At 42.7% G+C, this 16,326-nt stretch overlaps 1 protein-coding gene across 2 annotated transcripts in view; it reads left to right on the top strand.

Annotated features, from left to right (window-relative positions):
• Nucleotides 1-16,326, top strand: part of LOC111835568 (disintegrin and metalloproteinase domain-containing protein 33-like) — a 75,918-nt gene that overhangs the window by 29,770 nt on the left and 29,822 nt on the right. For both annotated transcript variants that reach the window (XM_072707136.1, XM_072707137.1), the window contains exons 3-5: nt 1,316-1,392; nt 8,323-8,398; nt 9,447-9,523. In XM_072707136.1, the coding sequence (XP_072563237.1) occupies nt 1,316-1,392; nt 8,323-8,398; nt 9,447-9,523 (230 nt within the window). The remainder of the gene's footprint in view (nt 1-1,315; nt 1,393-8,322; nt 8,399-9,446; nt 9,524-16,326) is intronic.

Raw genomic sequence — 16,326 nt, forward strand, 5'->3', positions numbered from 1 at the left:
TATTTGCTCGATACAACGTTTTTAACAAACTGTATAACCTCCCTGAATCTTGCGGTAAGTAGTACACAGGATGTTGATGCGTGACTTCTATTAGATACATATACAGTATATATATGTGTATCTATGCATGTATATATGTGTGTATCTATATATGTATGTGTGTGTATATATATGTATATGTGTATATATATATATATGTGTATATATATATATGTGTATATATATATATATATATATATATATATATATATATATATATATATATATATATATATATATATCAGACAGGCAGACAGACACACACACACGTACCCATTTAAATGGGGACCTTCCATTCATTTCTATGGGAAAAACCCATATCCCAATCACAACACTCTTAACTGCAACCCAGCCCTAACCTTAACCATAAGTAACCAAACCAAATACAAGTCTTTCGGCATTTTTAGGTTTTTTTTTTTTTTGCAATCAACGATTTTTTATAAAATTGAGGTTTTCCTTATGGGGACTGGAAAAATGGGCCCCACAATGCAAGGTATATTTGGATCACACGCATGCACGCACGCTCACACATACACACGCACACACGCACACATACAGTGTATGTATATATACACTTTGTGGATAAAAGTACTGGGACACCTGGCTATTACACCCACAGGAACGGCAGGAACCTTTATGACATCCCATTCTAAATCCATAGGCATCTATATGGAGTTGCCGCCACCAGCCCCCCCCCCCTTTCACAGCTATAACAGTTGCCACTCTTCTGGGATGGCTTTCCACAAGATTTTAGAGTGTGTCATTGGGAACTTTTGCCCATTCATCCAGAAGAGCATTTGTGAGGTCAGGCACTGATGTTGCATATGGTGGCCTGGCTGGCGATCTCCGTTCTAGTTCATCCCAAACGTGTTTGACAGGCTCTGTGCAGGCCACTCAAGATCTTCCATACCGCACTCACCCAACCATATGTCATGCTGGAACAGAAAAAGGGCCTTCGCCAAACTGTTCCAACAACGTTGGAAGTGTAGAATTCTCCAAAATGTTTTGATATGCATACTAATACATTTTGGACGGACACACACTCACATACACTCAGGTTTGTAATTATATCTTTGTGAGGACTCTCCCTTCATTTTGATGGGGGAAACTCTAATCCTAATATGACAACCTACCTTTATTATTATATAAGGGTGTGAGTATGTGTACATATAAAGATATGTGATTTCTGGTTCCAATATTGGTGAGTGTGCCTTTGCATTCCTTATGTGAGGCCTTTAACATACATAAGACTTGTCTCCACATTGTCCTCCCACAGACCCGCTTCCCAGCCCGGGGTGAGATACTGTTGGAGGCCCTAGGCGAAGAACTGCTGTTGCGGGTTGAACGTAATGAGTAAGTGCAACCCCCTCCCCTCAGGTCCGCATGCAAACCTCTGCACACAGCATATGCTGATCTAGGCTTCAGGTATCTGGCTTCGAGCTTCAGGACAGCTGTTCAATGAAGAAAGGTGGTAGGGCTGATATATATCCTACATTAAAAACGTTTTGAAGATTTCTGTAGCCGATTTGGCATTGTAGTCAAAGTTCAGTCCCCACTTAATTGGAACCATTGTTATATTTTTCGGTAAAACTGTACTTGAGGGTGAACAAGTACTTAGTAGCAACTCAATTACTACTGAAATAAAAATCATGAACAAATACAGCAGCTAAGTGAGATAAAACATGTCACAATTCATTAATGATGAACAAACATGTGATTGCTGTTTCACTTAGCTGTGTTCATGACTTGTTCCTTCAGCAGTTCCTTCAGTAGTTCAAAGATTTACAGTACTAACAGATATGGTAACAAATCAATACATCATGATTAATTAATGATGAACAAACATGAGATCAGTATGTAACTAAGAACTAGTTTGTGTCTCTTCAAACGTTACATATGTTTCTTTTGAATGTTTTCTTGCATGCCCGTGTCTGAGTGTATATTAAGACATTTCCCTCCATTGTGGTTGGCATGTGACATCAATGTAAATTAAAAACTTCCCATCTGATTTTGCTGCTGGATCAATTACCCATCCCTGATTACTTAAATCCTAAAGTGAATACAAGTCTACTTTGAAACAAAAACCACAAATAGTGACTTACCACATAGAGTCTCAGTGCCTGACACTTTACCTGCAGCATAGGCAAGTCTGTCACTGCTGCTACCTCTGTGTACTCATTGCGGGGGTTAGGAGTTCTGATTACAATGTCCATCCATCCATCCATCCATCTTCTATACCCACTTTTCCTACTCCAAGACATGACTTTTCAGAGCCTATCCCGGAAGCCATGAACACATAGCAGGAAACAACCCAGGATGAGGTGCCATCCCATCACAAAGCACACATACACACCATTCACACCTACAGACAACTCCAATTAATGGAGTACCCAGAGGAAACCACACAATTCCAAGGGAGAACATGCAAACTCCACACACATGGAGCCACAGTGAAGACTCAAACCCTGTTCCCAAAAGTGTGAGGTGACAGTGCAAACAAGGAAAACGGTTGTGTAAAACAGTATGAAATGATATATTATCCAGTGCCGAAAATGTGCACCAGATGGTTGTAGGGGAAACATGCACACACACTGGAAAGGAAACTTTTGTCCATATTTAAGGCTAAATATAAATATATCTACTGACTGAATTTGTGCTTTTGTTACAGTGGTGGATGGTACACTGCCATAAACAGGTGGAGTAAGCCAACAGAATAACCAGCTATGCCACCCTGGTACTTTCACCCAGGGATATTCGTGCAGTGACTCTCCTCCTAGCCTAACACTAGAGGCACACAGGTTTGGTTCACTATCAGCCAGGAGCAAAGATGTGGTTCCCGTACAAAAATATGATTCTTTTTAAAGCAATACACTGAATATGAGCAAGAGTGTGGCCGTGTGGTAAACCACACCCCCTTATACAAGTTGACTTCTTGAAACAGGACCTCAGCTTCAGCCCTGACACACATTACTCAGATTAATAAAAACTCAGATTAATACACAATCATGCGGAGGCACTAGCAGCAAAACCACAAATAAATAAATAAATCCAACAAAACCAAACCACCTGTGTACCAGGCACAAACACATACACACACACTGCGCGGCATTACAATCTTAGTAGCCACGCACAGTACAAAATCCCACCAGCAGAGTGCCAGCCTCCCCATGGTTCGTCCCCCCATACCTGGTGAGAGACAAAACTGCAGGTCAATTTAAGAAGTTTACAATACACACACCGATACAAGGTAGATCGCCCTCTCACATGTGATTTAACAGGACACAAATTACAGTCAAATTACAAATTACATTCCCGACCACTTCTGCAGTACAATCCAGCAACTAAGCGAAGGCTGTAGGATAGCACGGCAGTTCTCCAAAGTGGATCTCCAGCCGAAGAGGCATCAAGAACAGTGGATGAGTTCACACCATCAACATCAGAGGCAAAAACGGCTGCAGGCCACTCCCAGGACAAGACATTAACTAAAACTATAATTATCCTGAATGGTACACACCAGCATCAATACTGAATACACCAGATGGCAACTGAACACTAAAAGCAAAGGGAAGAAAAGAAAAACTAACCCACCTCTGCCCCACTTGCAGCTACAACAATTAGGGCTGCTGCAATTATTCAACATCAATAGTTTAAATCCACATCTTTTTTATTATGTTAATGAAATTATGATTATGGTTTCTAAAATGTCATCCTTTAATATCACTACATAATTATGGTTGCAGTTCACATTATAACAAAACAAAAAGGTGGTTTTACACTGTGTGTGTAAAATAGTTGATAGATTAATCTATAGTGTCGGTGGGTATGTTTGGATATGGGTTGGGTTGGATGTCCAACCTTGTTTTCCCATAGGACGCAGCGAGATGCTTCTCAAATTACAAGCATACATGTGAGGGTATATTTATTCATAAATGTCAAAAATGATTTGTTAAATTTTCACCACTGTGGAATTAATTGTGTACAGTTGTCACGGATGGGGAACAAGGGACCCAAATGCTGAGCAAACAAGAAGCCAAAACACTATACATGAATGTAATTTAATCTAAGGGGCCGATGCTAAAGTTGAAAAGCTGAGGAGTCTGTTCTGTGTATCCTGTGGAGTGAAGGGAAAAGGAGGCACTCATGCAGACACGGCGATGTCGCTTCAGGCTCAAATACTCAGAAGGAGGCCAGGGGACACACACACTCACTGAGCCAGGGGACACACACACTCACTGGGCCAGGGGACACACACACTCACTGGGCCAGGGGACACACACACTCACTGAGCCAGGGGACACACACACTCACTGAGCCAGGGGACACACACACTCACTGGGCCAGGGGACACACACACTCACTGGGCCAGAGGACACACACACTCACTGGGCCAGGGGACACACACTGGGCCAGAGGACACACACACTCACTGGGCCAGGGGACACACACTGGGCCAGAGGACACACACACTCACTGAGCCAGGGGACACACACACTCACTGGGCCAGGGGACACACACACTCACTGAGCCAGGGGACACACACACTCACTGGGCCAGGGGACACACACACTCACTGAGCCAGGGGACACACACACTCACTGGGCCAGAGGACACACACACTCACTGGGCCAGGGGACACACACACTCACTGAGCCAGGGGACACACACACTCACTGAGCCAGGGGACACACACACTCACTGGGCCAGAGGACACACACACACTCACTGGGCCAGGGGACACACACACTCACTGGGCCAGAGGACACACACACACTCACTGGGCCAGGGGACACACACACACTAACTGGGCCAGAGGACACACTGAAGCACAAGAGGGAAAACAAAGTCGGGATTAAGCAGGGAAGATTAAATGGACATACGTCTACAATTCCTCGCAAAGACTAGACCAGTTCTGCTGGTAACATAGCCTGAGTAATTACAGCACAGTGCTAAACATCTTCCAGCACTTTGGTCAATGTGACTGGGCGAGGGGGCGTGGCTGATTGGTTGGTTGATTGACTGCTTAATTCATTCATTCATACACTATTCTCTCCCCCCACCCTGGGAAAAAAATAATTTTCTCCACTTTGGGGAGATGGCTGAATGTGTTTCTCTCAAGTTCTTTGTTAATTGATGCCATTCATTCTTCAGTAAGGAGAGTAATTTGGACACCACCTTTCTAGTCTGTGTCCAGGCTTACATTTATATTTTACATATGTGTCATACACTTTTGTCCACAGCGAGGTACAACTGAGGCAGGTAGCACACTGCAAACATATATGCTATGACAGAACTGGCTGTAAGCAGTTTGTCCTCCTTGGAAGGCTCTGTATTCTCAGTGTTACTTCCCCAGAAAATAATGAAGAACAGGACACCAGCAGCAACAGGCTGCTTGAAGATGTGCAGCAGTTTGCTGCACACGGTGAACGACGCGAGTTTCTCCAAGAGAAGCACGTGGGAACCTTCTTCATGGCAGCAATTTCACATGACACTTGGCAACTGGATAGGACACCACTGAGTAAAATAAAGAATTTAAAGGACACTACACAGGACCTATCAGAGATCTTCTCTCTGAAATGGCATAACAAAAATGCATGATGTTATAATGCCCAGAAAGTAGTTTCAGAACCTCAGTGGCATCCACTCATTGAGAGAATGTGGGAATGCTATACAAATGGCAAAAATGGGAGTAAAGCCTAAGGGGCTCCCAGCTGAGTCGGCGGGTGTGATAGTGAAGGTGTTCTGTTGCTGTTGGTTTCTGTGTGTTCACTCCTGTCTAGAGGGTTTCAACACCTTTTGCGTCCTTCCTGAGCTGACGCTGTTGTTGATTGCTGATTGGATTAGCACTCGGGTTCGAACTCGGGTTAGCACTAGAACTCGGGTTCGAATCCTAAAAAGTTCGGGTTATGATCGGATTTTCCCGATAAGAAATAATGGAAAACCAATTAATTGGTTCCCGGCCCCAAAAAATTACACCTAAATATGTTTTTTTTTTTTTTTTTTTAAGCATTTAAACACAAAATGAACCGGATAACACAAGAAGAGCATATACTGTACTAAACACATCTGAGCACATTTATCAAAACAGTCATTTAGTAAGAAGGTAAATGTATCCAAACAACATGTCCTGCCCCATCGTCCGCTCCTTCCGTGTGCCACGCCCTCTCGTTAACCCTGTGTGGAATCCCTGTGTGATCAGCTGTTTCTGGTTGTTGTCATTAGTCCTCTGTGTTTAGTCTGCATTTCAGTTTGTTTTCCAGTCCAGTCATTGTATTGTCCGTCTGCGTTTTGCCTGCCTTACCTGTAATTAAATCCCGTATTCCCCGATACCCTGACGTCTGTGCCTTTGTCTCTGTTCCGTTCACGTTCGGCATGACAGTATTATTATAATTAAATGTATTAATGGTTTATTATTAATGATATTAAAATAATTAATAAGAAATCTTTATATTTAAATTTGTTTTATTATATAATAATAATTACTGTTACTGTCTATCATTGTCTAAATGTATTTTTACTGTCCAAATATATGTATTCAGCTAGTGTAAACATGCATGATGCTATCACAGCGAATGTGAGGCTGAGACTGAAGCGTTACCCTTTGTTTCCACTTAGAGACGTGCCGTGTGACTCATTTCCCCGCGTGTACAAGTTATCTTAGGTCGGCATTCACGGTTCAACTTCTGAGATTCAGATCGGGTTCTAGGTCATTTTTTTTCGAACTGGTTGGTTCGACTCTTAAGAAATTCGAGTTCTAATGAGTTCGACAACTGAGGTACCACTCTATTTACACAAACCCAGTCAGAGCACTGACTCTGACTTTAGGGCATCCTCAGTACCGAAAAGGAAGTTTTTGCATCCTTTGTCTGCACCTGTTCTGATTCCCCCTTTCATGACATGCTCCAGAAGTCAGCATCCGGTCTCTAGATTTGAGGCTCTTGTCAGGTGGAGACTTGTTTTTGGGTTTCTAGTTTTGATTTTTGTTTTTTTTTTCTGGTAGTTGTTTTAGTGGCTCCACTAATTTTCCAGAAATTTAATTTTAGGAGGGAAAAAAAAATCAATTTTACATATAAAGAAACAAGGCAATTACAAAGCTTAATTGCATTAGTTATGGATTTTGAGAGGAAGAAAAAATACCTTGTTTGCTTTCAAAGTATAAATACAGTATAAAGCCAGCCATGCACGATTGTGAAAGAAACCTGTTAATTTGGTTTTTGAGTACGTCTATAGTTTCAGTAGCTGCACAAGTCTTGCCCTTTTCCTTGTTTTCATAGTGAGCAATACTAAAAAGTAATTTGGTTCCTGTTGCATAAAACATTCATTTTGCATTCTATTTTATGATTAAATAGGTGACCAATACTGGTTTATATTTTCTAAATATAAGCGCTAAGAGTCAGGATAATTTACATTGCAGTGTAATATATGGGTTTTGATTTTGATTCGAGAGCAAATTCACAGATGCTTCTGGCATCTCCTGCTTTCCAGGCCATTATATCATGAAAATGTTATGAGATGCATAGGCTTTCAGCCCCTATATTTCTGAGAGCTGGGTCCCAGCTGTAGCACATCATAATGCTGCAGCCATGGGGCTGCATACTGTAATGTGTCAAAGATGTCAAAGGCTGCAGATCTGCTTATAGCCGTGCAAACTGTCAGTGCAAGTGAACACCCCCGTCTATCCTGCTGTCCAATTTTCAGCACAGAATTGGATCATTACTGGGAAAAGAATTTAGATACTGCAAGACTTGCAAAAAGATGTTAAAGTTGAAGACTAAACAGATGTTAGGAAAAAAATGTAAATAAATACATGGAGTCATATAGACTTTAACTACGTAGATACTACTATTTTTTTTGTCAAACTAATTGTAAGGTACATTAAATTTGGAAAAAAGAAAACTTAATGTATCAAAATATGCTTAAATATGTGCGTGGGTGTGAGTTAATTGGTTATGAAAAGTGCATAAGTCACATTCACAGTCGACATAAATACAGGAATTAAAAGTTTAAAGTGAATAAAACGGTACTGCATTCCTTCCATTGTGATTGTATATCAATATCATTACATGATCTGAGAAATACTGGTTAGTAGTTCATTGAAAGTTCATGCATGGTGGTTCATATGGTTCATGAAATAGTATAACAACAATATATTATTGTATATAATAATATATATTAATAATAAATATAATAACATAACAGTGTTGTGTCTTGCTGCTGTTTTTGACAACGCAGAGAACAGAAATCAGTGTTGGAACATTAATTTATCCCTCTGTCTTCCTCTTCCAGTCAGCTGCTGGGCCCAAATTTCACAGAGACTCATTACGAAGACGGGGTGCCTGTCACCCTAATCCCTGATTACAAGGTAACTGGGCGCCTTTTTTCTCTCCACACCTTGCATCCTCCTCTTCTCTGGACATCCGTTTGGTATTTTCTTGGTAATTAAATTTTGTCCCACATAGTCTCCTGGCAAACTGTCATGAGACATTTGAGACCTAGAGTAAAAAAGGAACTGTGCGCTTTTCCATCAAGCTACTGGAAGAGAAAAATCACAACCAGAACTGCGTGAACTTGATCCCTCTTAGCATCTTTATCCATTTGTAAAATTTGCAGATTTTATCTAGATCTAATTAGACACAGCTCAGACACATTGTGGCCACAGTTTATACTTTTATGATGTTTGAAGAGCAGCTAGAAAATGCGCTGTGCTGGAAAACGGCTTACTGTGGTTTTAGAAGCAAACCCAGGTGGTCACAGTGTCTCCTCATGATCACAGAGCGTCTTCTGTAACGACCTCATCTCAAACCACAGTGGTTGTGCTCATTGTAATGTCTTTTCTGTACATTGTTGCCTTCTTGGCAAACTCCTCTCAAGATAACAAGTTACAGTATGGGATAGTAAGAATAGGAAATCTACTGAACAAGAAAATATGTTCAGACTTTTCATATATAGGTGATAACAACCACACAACTCTAACAGGTTTGTCTTTTCACTTTTCAGCCTCTCAGCCCCTTTTCACATTTCAGCCTCCATTGCTAATCAAACAAATGATCATACTTATTCTTAAAGATTACGTTCCAGCACTCATAAAGGCCTCTGACTCATTCCATTCAAGAATTTTGAACAGTCATATCAAGAAAGATTTTAACAGAATACAACTTTGCAAATTGATATTTTAGTTGCTGGTTAGAGAAATGGAAATTTCTGGATGTTTTTCTCAAATTATATTGTGCCCTGAGGGATGCTTTTATGTTGCAACTTGATAATAAAGTGCAGCTGTGCTGCATTTCAAATGGTCATGTGGATTTGTTAGCAACTAATAGGGATTTTGATGCAATAAAAGAATTAGCAATGGCATTCAAATCATTGCAATCTTCTTTTCTCTCTCTCCTTTTCTCTTTTCTTATTTTCAGGATCACTGCTACTATCACGGGCACGTCACTGGACACTCTGACTCCTGGGTCACCCTCAGTACGTGCTCTGGATTCAAGTGAGTCACACGTCCCAGAGTGTAAGGAACAGGGACTTTTCTTTGAGGACTCAAAATTGATATTAAATGCGCAGCACATTCTATCTTTGTCTAAGAGAGCCAGGTGGTGAGTGTTTGGTGAAGGGAATTTTAACATCTACTTCCCACAGTAATGATATGGTGTGGCTACAAATAAATATTGAGGCCCTGTTCAAAGATGGAAAACAAAGAATTAATTGACAATATGTTCCTCTGAAAAGTAATGAAATATGAGCTAAAATGAAAGCTAGCAGCTTGCAAAACCAAAAATAGCAATAATTTTATTTTGTGTATTTAGACTGACAGTTCTGTCTTTTGAGGCAGGTTTTAAACAATGGACTTATTACATTTTTCAGAACAATTTCCTCCACTTTAAAATAACATGTTTCTCATTTAAATAAGATTTGAATTAGTGGAACTGATGAATAAAATCCCAGTTAACACATAAAGTTTTCAAAAATAATAACAAATGCATTTAATAGCACAGAAAATAATAGCTAAAATAAGGAAAATATGTCCATCGATACATAGACTGCCTTAACTTTTTATATGCCAAACTCGTGAGCTTGTCAGGGTTTAACTTTAGTCGGCCACCCTGTGCAAACGTCTGTACGAAGCTGGGAGAGGACTTCTGAGGCCAGCTGGAGTTCGATAGAGACAGCTGCCTTCAGGGGAGTGTGTAACATCTGGATGAGGTCTGGCTTTTGAGTGACAGAGTCAGGCACTGCAGGATACTGGGTGGAGCGGGACAGCAGATCTGCCACAACGTTTTCATGACCTGAGATGAAACACTGGGTGGAGCGGGACAGCAGATCTGCCACAACGTTATCATGACCTGAGATGAAACACTGGGTGGAGCGGGACAGCAGATCTGCCACAACGTTATCATGACCTGAGATGAAACACTGGGTGGAGCGGGACAGCAGATCTGCCACAACGTTATCATGACCTGAGATGAAACACTGGGTGGAGCGGGACAGCAGATCTGCCACAACGTTATCATGACCTGAGATGAAACACTGGGTGGAGCGGGACAGCAGATCTGCCACAACGTTATCATGACCTGAGATGAAACACTGGGTGGAGCGGGACAGCAGATCTGCCACAACGTTATCATGACCTGAGATGAAACACTGGGTGGAGCGGGACAGCAGATCTGCCACAACGTTATCATGACCTGAGATGAAACACTGGGTGGAGCGGGACAGCAGATCTGCTACAACGTTATCATGACCTGAGGTGAAACACTGGGTGAAATTGTACTGCTGAAGTCGATCTGACCACCGATATAGTCGGACTCGCTTGCGCCCTGTACCAGTTGTTGCAAGCAAGGCTGTCAGTGCCTGGTGGTCAGTGCACAGTGTAAATGCCCTGCCATAAAGATACATGTGCCACTGCTCACAGGCCCAGACACAGGCTAGAGCCTCACGTTCGCCTACAGAATAATTTTTGCTCAGTGGCGGTGAGAGCACGGGTGGCAAAGGCAATAGGTCAGTCCACTCCATCCTGCAGCTGTGACAGTACAGCTCCAACTGCCATAGCTGAGGATTCACACAGGTAGGGCATGAAAGGGCATCCAAATCCAACGTGCATCTTTTTGCAGCAGCTGACGCAAAGGAGCTGTGGTAGCAGAGTAGTGAGGCAAATAACACAGGTAGTAGGCTGTCATGCCAAGGAAAAAGGCAACCTGGGCAGCAGTTGTAGGTTCAGAAATAGTGGCCTCAATATTAGACTGAAGTGGGGTGAGGCTCTCAGCCGTGAGGCAGAATCCCACAAACTCAATTGCAGGTACAGAAAACACACATTTTTGACTGTTAAGCGTGAGGTGGTGTTTAGCTAGCACCTCAAAAACTCTATGGATGGCAGCTGTAGGTCCATGGAAAACTATGTCATAGATAGATGACCACTCCAGGTAGAATCCAGTAAAGATAGTAGCCATAATCTTATGGAAGCAGCTGGCGGCGAAGCTAAGCCCAAATGGGACCCGTGTGTACTGAGACACTTGAGCAAGTGTCACAAAAGCCATGCGGTTCCAGCTGTCGGGGGGGAGAGGGATCTGCAGATAGCCCTGAGGAAGATCCTGTTTTGTGAAGATCATCGAACCATGAAAATGGGAGGCGAGTTCTTCTACGGAAGGAAGTGGGTACTTGTCAGGGATGATGGCCTTGTTTACAGCCCGGAGGTCAAATCAGAGATGCAGGCTTCCGCATTTCTTCATAGCTATGACCAGATTTGAATTCCATGGAGAACTGGGTCAATTATGCCTGCCTCCAGCAGGTGGGACTCACCGCAGGGGCTGAATTACTGGGGTGACAGATGAATCAAGTAGGGGTTAATGATTTAATCTGGGGAGACAGCCAACGCCCTTGAACAGGGGTGCATACTGCTGCTGCCATGGCAATCTGATGGTTAAAATGGCAGTTGTATATAGTAGGGAGAATCCAAGGGCGGTGAAAAGCTCAAGGCCCAGTAAGTTGGCACCCTGGTGTGACATGTGAAAGGAAAGGTCTGGGACTAGTTTAGAGCCATAGTGGACTGATAGTCGATGGAGCCTACCATGTCAATTTTGGAACTGCCATAACCACATAAAGCAGTAGTGGCCTTAGAAAGTGGCACATGGAAGAAATACTGCTGTACAGAAGATAGATTTAACAGGGACACTGTAGCCCCAGTATCCAATAAGAGGGGAAGACATATGTTGTCCAGTTCAGCAGTACAGGTTGTAAAAGACTGAGGTTTGGAGCTGACAGTGTGAATGGTTGTAAAAGCAGGTGGAAGTGCAGTGGAGGGTGACAGTGCTGTGGAATTTACAGGGGTTGAACGACATACTTTGGCGAAATGGTTAGCCTTGCTGCAGTGCCAGCAACATTGCCCATGAGCAGGACAGTTCCGGGCTCTAGTAACAGCATTTTCGGAAATCTCTGCATGTCCAAGCATCCGAAAGACCTGCTGTCCTTCCTTGCCTAAGCAGTGAACAAGTATGGCTTTCTTTCTAGTGTTGCTGTGGTGCAGTCCCAGGGCATCCAAGTATGTTTGGATTCCACCCAGTGAGTCCAAGGAACAGGGGGTTCGCCAGGGAAGTGTAAGAAAAGATGAAGGTGGTGGAAATGCGACAGCTCCCTTTACTGCTGGTGTCCACCATGGCTTTCAGGGATTACCACCATGTCAGGCACCAAAAACCTTACAACCACAACTCGGCACAGCCGCATCAGCGGAATATGGTCCACAGAATGCAAGAGAAGTTCTGTCAGAGGTGTGAGTTAAACATCTCCAGGACAGGGGCCTCTGCCAGACACTGCCAGCATACCCTCACTATGCAGAGTGGAATAGTGTCCAGCCCCTGTCCAGGAGTTCGGTTCCAGTGCCCAAGCTGCACGTTGAGGTGGGCCCAACTATATCTAGTCCGTATCTCCTGCACCACCTCAGGCTGCTTTCCCACCAGAAAGGGTTACATTCCATGTGCCAAGAGCCAGTTTTGGTAGCCATCGATAGGTCCACCAAAACCCCTGCCTTCCACTGCCACCCGGCATTACACCCAAACCCCATGGCTCCCCCTGCAGGTGGTGGGTCCACAGGAGGGCATATTGCATCTTTATGTCCGATATTGAGGAGCAGTACTATTTTAAGGGAAGATTCTTTCATTTATACATAAATCTGGATATCACTTCTATTCTTCTGTGTTTTGGATATGGGTTACAGATGTAGACATTTTGTAGGGTAGTCGGCATGCTGAAGGCCTCAATGTTGATAGTCTCAACTGTAATAATTCCTCCCTCTCATAAAAAAGGTGAGGTATGTCTGTGTTAAAAGTTTGTAGGATAAAATAGTGTAGGGGAACCGTCCACTGGCCCAATGGCGGAATCCAATTGGACAGCCGAAGGCTTGAAATGCGTGTGGATCCTTCCGAGCGCTTCTGTAAAGTTACTTACCCGTTGTAGGTAAAGACCAAATTATATCTGACTCCAATTTAAGTAAAGATCTTTATTGGCAAGTTTAGTCATGACATGTCTGTTATTTAGATTACTTCTGGGCTGTGCCTTCTATTGCTGAACTCCCACTAATCCCGGACGATGGGGCGCATCGGATTCGCCTCGGCCGATAAGGCGATCCGTGACTCTGCTATGTACAGTAGGTTTAGATGTTGGACAACCACTACAAGGTAATACAATGCTAGCCTGGATACCAGTCATGACCCGGCGGCCCTTAACGCCCCAGAGGCTCAGCTGACCATTGCCGAATCCGAGCTAGTGAGGGCCACAGAGGTTAAGCCGATGTCTGCCGTAACTCAGCGTGTGCACGCCTCAGAGGCTGGGCCGGATTTGGTGCCGTAACTCAGCGTGTGTACGCCTCAGAGGCTGGGCCGGTCTATTACCGTAACCCAGCGTGTGCGCACCTCAGAGGCTGAGCCGGACTTTGTGTCGGAACTCAGCGTGTGCACGCCTCAGAGGCTGGGACGATCTACCGTAACCCAGCGTGTGCGTACCTCAGAGGCTGAGCCGGACTTTGTGCCGTAACTCAGCTTGTGCGCGCCTCAGAGGCTGGGCCGGACCTGCCGTAACCCAGCTTGTGCGCGCCTCAGAGGCTGAGCCGGTCTTTTACCGTAACCCAGCGTGTGCGCACCTCAGAGGCTGAGCCGGCATACACCGTAACTCAACTTGGGCAGCCGCATCGGGTCTCGTAGAACGGGGTCGATTCAGAGGCTGCAAGAGAGTGTTAGAATAACCCCAGTCTCTGAGGAACATGCAGAGGTTCAGCAAAGTCAGACAGCCAAGAAGTAATCAAAACACAGGTTATTCACAATTAATATACATTACACCAATTTAACCAAATATAAATTGACCCAGTCAGTCTTTCTAGTGTTAAAAGATAGGATTGTAAATGTTTTTAAAAATTCTAAATAAATCCTCAGAGTGCATGACAAAATTTGAATGAATGCAAAATGTGATCTGTACGAGCCTGCACACTAATATTTTGAATGTGTTTAGGGTACAGTGTTATCTTAAGACCTATTAATACTCAACCTTACCTGAACTTGCACCAAAACTAGCAGTTTTAGGTTAATGAATGAACTGGGCAGTTCGTTTCATAGGCATCATATGATGAGTCTTTTGAAAAATGTTTTCCACTGTTGGTTTTGCTGAGAAATGCAAAATACTGAATTCACCTATGTAGATATCGGTAAGAAAGAATATTCTGCAGAAAACAAAACAGGAAAAAATGTAACAGCCCTTTGAACTTCAATGAATTAAATGTATGTAGTTTAATTTACAAAATGAGGTGGTACATCGTGAGCTTCCTTATGAGTAATGTTGAATTGTAAGAGGTTATGAAAACAGTCAATAGGAGTCAGTATATCTTAACAAATGGCTGGTTATAATTAATTGGAATTAGAGAGTTGATCTGCATATAGTGGTGACAGAGATAATCTACTGAACTAAAAATTTGTTGACAATCTTTTTAATGTAGTGACAATGCGTTCTGTAGGAGCTATCGCCGTGCTTTAGTTGAAACTATGCATTTGAAGATTGGCTATAGCTAATGAAGTTCTTGGGTGTATTGAGGCGCTGTTTTGTATGAACTCTAGTCTAGGAAAATCAATTAACAAAATTTCAATTGTCAAGCTGCAGTATAAGAATACCTATGTAATTAATCAATCTAAATATCCGAACGTGAAGCAAATTCTTTAATAATATCAACAATGCTTCATTGCACAAGTATATAGGCATTTGTGTCTTTGCCTATCCCATCTTACTCTTTGTAGCTTGGAGATCACAGTGTAGGGTGAGCTATCATGTGGCACCCCTGCAGCTCAGGGTTAAGGGCTTTGCTTCTGGTCCCACAGACATGTTCTGCTGAGGCTGGGGCTCCAACTGGCAGTCTCCCAAACACAGGCACAGAGACTTAGGCCACTGGGCCACTCACTGCCCCAGCAAAGTATGTGACAGCAAAGTACCTCACTATCAAACATAATCCATTAGATCAGCTAGATCTGAATCAGCAATTCAAAAAACAGGTTCAGCATACCTCGAAAAAGTTTGAACAACATGATAGATATACCTAAGATTCAGAGCAACAGAGCAAATGGTATGTACCTCACAAAAGCCTGAGAAGAGTTTTTTTTATGTGTGTATATATATATATATATAATTAGTAATTAATTAATTAGTAAAGGGGCTATCATATATGCTCAGTATTCATGGGAGTCAGAGCATGGCCTGGTTGAGAGCATCTTCAGCGAGTTCTGACTCAAGCCAGCTATGACAGCTTATTTAAGACAAATTAACTCTTTTTACGTATCACACCAAAAAAAACATCTCACACCTTATCTCCAAATGTTCCAGCACAAAGTCTTCTTTTACCTGATTGTTGTTTATTCCAATAAAAACAATATCAGCGCATCAATTAAATATTTACATACTTCTCAGGACCACGCTAGAATTGTTTACCACTTTAGCTACTAACACGAATACACAGGGTTCAATATTCTATTGGTATCTACATGCAAGCTCTGACTAGCTATGGTTTTTCCTTTATTTATTTCAGGAAACACCTCAAAAAGGCACACACCTGCCTGCTGCACTGCATGGATTCTCAGACTAATTACATTTATTTATTTAGCAAAGTCTTTTGTCCAAAGCAAATTACCAGTTAGCCAAATAGTACATTTTAAGCATACAGCTGTCAAGAAGTCAGTTAGGCTAGACTGAGCCCATAAAAACAAGTGTAAGCAGTATTGCGGCAAGAGCTATACAACACCTCTCAAATGTAGTGAGAACCTAAGACAA

The sequence above is a fragment of the Paramormyrops kingsleyae genome, chromosome 25 (genome assembly GCF_048594095.1).
Source record: "Paramormyrops kingsleyae isolate MSU_618 chromosome 25, PKINGS_0.4, whole genome shotgun sequence".
In the NCBI taxonomy this organism is placed as follows: Eukaryota; Metazoa; Chordata; class Actinopteri; order Osteoglossiformes; family Mormyridae; genus Paramormyrops; species Paramormyrops kingsleyae.